Source organism: Strongylocentrotus purpuratus, unplaced genomic scaffold (genome assembly GCF_000002235.5).
Source record: "Strongylocentrotus purpuratus isolate Spur 01 unplaced genomic scaffold, Spur_5.0 spur5_scaffold_21, whole genome shotgun sequence".
In the NCBI taxonomy this organism is placed as follows: domain Eukaryota; kingdom Metazoa; phylum Echinodermata; class Echinoidea; order Camarodonta; family Strongylocentrotidae; genus Strongylocentrotus; species Strongylocentrotus purpuratus.
In genome coordinates, this window is record NW_022145607.1 from 25,082,550 (window position 1) to 25,089,712 (window position 7,163).

At 35.3% G+C, this 7,163-nt stretch overlaps 1 protein-coding gene across 1 annotated transcript; it reads right to left on the reverse strand.

The window, feature by feature from the left end:
• Window positions 1-2,636: 2,636 nt before the first annotated feature.
• On the reverse strand, window positions 2,637-6,939 carry LOC576747 (ras-related protein Rab-39B). The gene is made up of 2 exons (XM_777021.5): window positions 6,548-6,939; window positions 2,637-5,910 (listed from the first exon to the last, which is right to left on the reverse strand). Exons 1-2 carry the CDS (start codon window positions 6,835-6,837, stop codon window positions 5,478-5,480), a joined length of 723 nt encoding a protein of 240 aa, XP_782114.3. The 5' UTR covers window positions 6,838-6,939; the 3' UTR covers window positions 2,637-5,477.
• Window positions 6,940-7,163: the final 224 nt, after the last annotated feature.

Below are 7,163 nucleotides of genomic sequence, written 5' to 3' on the forward strand. Positions count from 1 at the left end.
ACAATGATTTGCTGTAAACCTTGACTAAAATTAGTCCAATTAAAAAGAAAGAGAAAGAGAGAATAAAAAAAAAAACAGGCATTTTTTTTTTTTTTTTTTTTTTTGGGGGGGGGGGGGTCGTAGCAGCCTCGTAATGATAATTCCTATTTACTACATGATCAGACATAAAAATTACTTGTACATATTTTCTTTCAAAATTCATATTCACTCTATTTAGTGACTTGACATCATTTCAGGAGCATGCACTGGTGACACATTCGGGGAAGTAGTGGATCACCTCACAATATCAACCATTACCATCAAAATATCATACACATTAACTTTGTTGCTTTAACTAGATACTAGATATTATTCTACTTGCTCCTATGCTAGCAGCATCAAGTTTAGAATATTTCTCTTATAAACAATACATTAAAATGTGTTATCTGTTTAAAAAAAATCTATGTACATCCATGAAACTGACGTAAAAAGGGCATGAGAACACAAGAAAGCTTTGCAGGGTTCATAAATTTGAATTCAAACATGTTCCATGCAAGACAGATAGTTGATTCAAGGAGGTATCTCTATGCTCCTTGGATGATTTGATAATACACATGTACACTGAGAGCCAGGAAGGCATTAACTATACATCATCTGTTGAGAGCTAAAAGGGTGTTAAAGGGCAACTCAAAACAACAATTAGGAAAATATGAATGTTTGAAATATGACACCTCTATACAGCCATGCAAATTTCAAATTGCTAATTTTGTCATTGGATTGTGACCGTTAGACTACTCTCCCGATCGTTGTATATAAAACTATCATCAATTTCTGTTTTTTCTTTTAAGTACCTTCTTCCTTGGGGCACTACTGAATATAAATTATGGCTGGTATATTTAAAGCAGAAAATAACCTCCTGAGTCAACACGTTTTGAAGAAAAACAACATCCTGGTGACATTACCTATTCAGCCAATGTGAAGTATAATGATTACAAATTTTAAATATTCATCACTTTCTTCTTTTTTGTCCCATTTCGTTCAAACTTTCGCCAGTCTGTTTCTCTGCTTTCTTTTAGCGTTGTTTGCTATTGAGGATGGATTTCCTTTTATGTCGATAGGCCTGTCTTCATCAGCTTGAGTTTGCCAAATAACCAGCTATTGTCAGACTCAGGATATCCTGAAGCTCGAAATTGCGTCTTTATGAGACTGATACACAAATCACAAACTAGCTCGGACGGGCGCAAATTAACCCGCTATTTCCCAAATAGCAGGATATTTTTTAAACAAGACCAATACTTCTCAGGATATCTTCTTGACCAAATATCCCACTTATTGCAACTGCAGGCTGATGAAGGCGCAAATTAACTGGCTAATTTGCAATCGGGATAATTAAAATAGCGGATTATTTGGCAAACTCGAGCTGATGAAGACAGGCCTGATGTAAAATTATACATGGGTCAACACTCTTCAGGCTCTCAAAGAACAATACATAAATAATTTATGCGAATAAACACCCTTCAAGTAACATCTTACAAGACAATATGCTTCATACATCTGGTTAGTAGACAACTAAAATTAAGATACATTGCATACAGATATATAAGTGTTACATTTGAACTAGAAAAGGAAAACAAGAATAATAGTGTAGCATGCGACACAGTGGATGGGCAAGGGTTTTTTCCACACACTGGAGTTCCTTGTAATATGTAGCATCTGTGCATAATTAGTGCATATGTACAATTCAATTGAATCAAGATTGTCAAAAAATTATTGATATTTTACACTACCCTATTACTACATAATCCAGAATATCATATGCAATATTTCAGCCTCAGTAAAAAAAAAAAGGAAGAGTCTATACTACCAACTTGAGCTTTAAAAAATGATTTAAAAACAAACAAATTAGACCTTCAAATGGGAAAAAGAGATGAATAATTCATAATGCTCAATCCTTTCTAGCTTCTACCTAATAAATATCTGCAGCAGAATGCCAATAATAACAACAAAAGATATCAAATACACTTTGGCAGCAAAGGTAACAAAAAGAGCAAATGGGGGATTTTTGTATCTCTAGTTGTTTTACAGCATTTGATGGATGCAGTGTTAATGTTGATAACGAGCAGTTCATGGGAGGTAGAAACAATGCTATTAACATAAATTAAATACATGTACCTGTAAAGAAATATACTGCAACTTATAATACATGTACAAATAATAACTTACATGCATGTGTAAAACTGTAAATCCATTAAATTAAAATACTTTTTCATTGACTACAATGTACATGTAAAGGCATACAGTCAGTGTAGAACTATCCCTCATTAGTTTTCCATATACTTGTAAGCAAATGGATATTTTTTGGACATCAAGCGATTATTTTTTTGTAATAAATGTGATGTGATGTATATAACAAATATTGACTGCCTATTTTTGGATCTCAGTTGAAACTATAGCTCCTCTGTGATCTGGAGACTTGATCTCCGATCACAGAACAGTTTTGAGATCACCTTGGGCAATAGTTTTAACCATGCCCCTTAAAGCAATCAATATTTGTATACTGTTTATGATTGCTGCAGATACAACTCTTTTTTGTTTATGGCGCATAAAATATGAAGAATCTTCGCTGAAAGGTTACAGCTCACACAAATGAGTAATCCCCCTCTTTTCTTTCAAATGGGCAAAATGCTATACCTGTAGCTTAATTTAGGGGACTCATGACCCGCTACGCAAATTGAATGCCTGGTTACTACATGACAACATTGTGGTACATACTGACATGATTTTCTGCGGAAAATTGAAGCTTTCTGGCTACCGTATATCTAGTGAGCTAAGTTCTCAAAAATCTTGAGGGATACATCCTATATCTATAGATGAATTTACAGCTCTAAATTTTTTTATTTTTTGTTAGTCGAGATGCTGCACGGTTTACAGAGGTACAGTACACCGTACACGTAGAAAGGTTTTTTAAATTTACCTACATTTAGCTTATAAACACTAAAATGTACTCGCACAAGTTCACATTTTAAAAAAAAATCCATAACAGCCCAATTTCAGTACAAATTGAAAACAATTTCTGCAATACTGTATAGTGAATCTGCATGAAACATTTGGGTACAACTACGAGAATAGTAATCTGTGTTTATAAACATGAACAAAAATACAAGAATATGTGCTCAAATAACTAGCCACCGGTCCATATGGGTCATGGTTAACACGGCCAATGCATTGATCAGCTAGCACGTGACAATTCACACAAGTTTGATTTAAAAAAATAGCCAGTGGCAGTTGGTTACATTGGAAATCGAGTATCCGGCCCTGGGGGTGTTTCACAAAACGTGTCATCAGTGACAAATGACAATTTGTGTTATAAGCTGCTGAAATCCTTGCTTCTGATTGGTTATCAGCAGATTTATCACTAATTTTTGTTATTTGTCATTGAAAAAAGGCTTTGTGAAACGCCCCCCTGCTCTGTATGCAATACATCAACATGTAAATCTGAACCTACCGTACACACAATAACACATGCTCACATGTGATTGTCATCAATTAAAAGGCCATAAGGGTACACGAACATGCAAAAAACATAAGATATTTATGACACTACGCCACAAAGGCATAAATACATAGTTTACGTAGCACTATTACAACTCTCCTAAGGATGGTTCACGTATGTATTGCACAATTTTCATAAATTATTGTATAATACCATATCACCTACATTTAAATGTTATTAATGTATTTCTTTCCAATGATTAAGTTCTAATGATTTAATGCTTTCCTCTAATGCATCATAATAATACCACTACATTAATAATAAGCACATACATGTACGAATACATGCTTTAAAATGTTAACATACTATATAACTTGTAATAAACAAAAAATACATAAGTACAATGCAGAAAATTATTCATCACAAAATTAAATCTATCTTTCTTTTTACAAGGTTTATTTTTAATCATTATTAGGCTTTAAACAAAAATACACATAAAGAATGTACAATGCATGTACATGTACTGTAAGTATGTCTGGCAAAATGGCATACTCTTGATTTTTGTGTGTGAAAAGTATGGATAAAGGAAATATACAAAAAGGAAAGTTACATGGAAGAAAGATCATTCGAAACGGCATGGTGTACACGTAAATGTACACACACCAAAAAAATGTTAGTTATTAAGAACCCCGTCACCATAATGCGGATTTAAAAAAAAAAGTGCTACACACTAGATGAGTCATGATGCAAAGCACTGACGTAACTTACATGTACATACATGTAAATGAAGGGGCATTGAAGATTATAATTGCTCTGAATATATGTCAAACAATATCCTTGCATCAAAGTAGACATTAAAGAGTTCTTATTTATTTTCATGAATTACAATTTATCAAAACTATGAAGAAATATGAGTAAATGGCTACGGGAGTACCGAGCCAATTTTGTATTATTGGAGAATGAAGAAAGATAGCAATAACGTACACTCTACTTTCATCTCACCTCATTAACTGTGTACACATAGTCCTTTTAGTTGACCTAATAAGTGAGTTTGCCATTTAAGATGATCCACAAACGTTTCTTTCTCTGAATTTGAAAACTTGAAAATTTGAAAAATATTAGATATATTTCGACTTAGAATATTGTAAAATAGAACTTTTAGAACTTCAATTCATTCAATAACGTTTATCAATACAAAAGACACATCTTTGGAATGTTTTCTTGTTAATTTTTATCATAAATCTTGTGTCTGGAGGGGGAGTATATATTTTTTTCTAGAAAAAGATCATCTATCTTTTTTGTACTTGACTTATATCATAGCGAAAAGTAATTTCAATGCTATTAACAAAAAAAATGCATATTTCTTCACATAAATAGAACACTCAAATATATACTGCAGTGTAACATTTCTCCTGAAAGAGTTGTAATCTCAAATTTAAGTTGAATTGATCAACAAACAGAATTTGACACGTTCATGATTAGAGGAAAAGTAAAACATATTATTACCGGTAGCTTAAGTTGAAATAAAGATCATAACAAATCTTGCTCTTTCTCCCAGGTAGTGTTAACCATTTGCAGATGCTGAGATTTAAGAAACCAAATTGATAAGCTCGTCTACCTATTCACATTAAAATGCCTGAACGACTTTACACCAAAAATACAGGCCTATTTCAGAGGTATTAGAGATAATCTTTAAAAATTTCAGCGTCTTAGTCACATAATGTGAATATCTTCTAACACAACTTATCATAACATTTTATTGAAAATGTTCATGGATGATGGAACATTATCCTAACTAGTGCATATAAAAACCTTTCAATTCAGAACATGAATCAGGAATCAGGATGCAATCTGTAATATAAGAAACATTGATCTAGATTTCGTAGCAAATGGTTGACACCACCTGCTCTTTGTAATGTGTGTGTGCATAATTTTAAAAACGAAACATATCTTATTACTAATGGTTCTACTAAGAATTTGAAACCAGCATAAAGCATGAAGTTTCTTAGCAGCATATCCTAGGCTTCTCTTCAGGTTCTTCTAACCGTAGCGTTTCCCGCGGCGCCGTAAACCCACCCTTGATGCCATCCCAGCCTTCCATGATGCGCAGGTCACCGTCTTTCAACTTGACATAGATCTCTTTCGCCATGACGGAGAATGCTGCCTCCACGTTGGTGCAGGCCTTGGCGGACGTTTCAATGAACCTCATCCCGTAGGCCTGGGCAAAGCGTTCCCCTTCTTCTTTGAGGACCTCCCTGGTGTCCTCTCCCAAGTCTGATTTGTGACCCACCACCATGTATGTGGTACTGTGGGGATAGATTACATTTTCCTGGGCCTCGATCAGCCATTCCTGCAAATTCTCGAAACTCTGTCTGTTTGAAATGTCATAGACGAGCATCACGCCAACCGAGTTCCTGTAATAAGACGTGGTTATGGACCTGGAAAATGGGAGACAAACAGTGATGAGAGAAATTACATTATCGTTTATCTCCAATCTTCTTACATTTTTACAACAGACTGGTTCAAGAACAAGAGTGATCTAGATCTAGACATCCAGTTTTAAACTACCGTACTATAATAAAACAATTACAAATACTACAATCTAGACTCTACTACTAGTAGACCTACATGTATCAACTATCATGTTTACTGGTCAGTGTGTGTTTGGTTAGCCGACAGGTTCTTCTGTATCCGGACCGTTGATTTAAAATTAAAGCAGCATCTTGAAGAGTTTGACTTGCAACATTTCAGAAATCATAATTCAAGCCCAATTAGGATGGTGTTACTTCAATACTTCATAGGCCTACTTGTTAATCATTTAATGAAAGTGACTTAGAACTAGTCTAAGTCAGTTAGATGATTTATAGATGGTAAATCATTAACGTGTTAATCTGTGTTATTTGACTAATTTCTAATTTGATGCATTGTTCATCTAGTCTAGACGTAGACCTAGATCTAGTCGGAGTCTACATTTCAGTAAATCTGAAGGCAAAAGACGAGTAAGTGATGGCTTTATTTTTGCTAAGCGTCCGGACACACACAACCCCCGTCATACTCACTGGCTACCTCACTTACCTGAATCTTTCTTGGCCAGCGGTATCCCACAGCTGCAGCTTGACTCGCCGCCCCGGCGCTACCTCAATAAGTCTTGCGTAGAAGTCCACTCCCACTGTGGGATCGGACACCTCCACGAACTTCCCATCACAGAAACGGCGGAGCAGTGAACTCTTTCCCACCGTCGAATCTCCGACTAAAATCAACCGAAATTGATATTCCCAAATGACTTCTGGGGGTAGTCCTGCTAATTCTTCTGCCGGGGCTGTCATAGCTGCATTGCTGTTACAATTTGTATGTGAAAACAGCATATGTTGAAAAACTAAGAATTATCGGTTCTATCTCAACCGGCTTTATAAAATGTCGTTCTACTGTAACCAAAAGCTCGCTTGTGTTGTGTACCCTTTAAAAATGACGACAATGTACTTCCGGGTCGCGTTTTTTTTAGCATGAAGACCCAGGGATTTCTGGATGAATTTCAACGAACACGTTCGTTATGAGTCTAGCTCTGTAGTAATTATTGTCAATTCCGCAAACTTCCTACATTTAATGTGACTGCAAAGTTTCTCTTGAGTTTGGCAGAGGCTGGCCCGACATATCAACACATTATGGGCGCAAAGTGAATTAAGTCCATGGA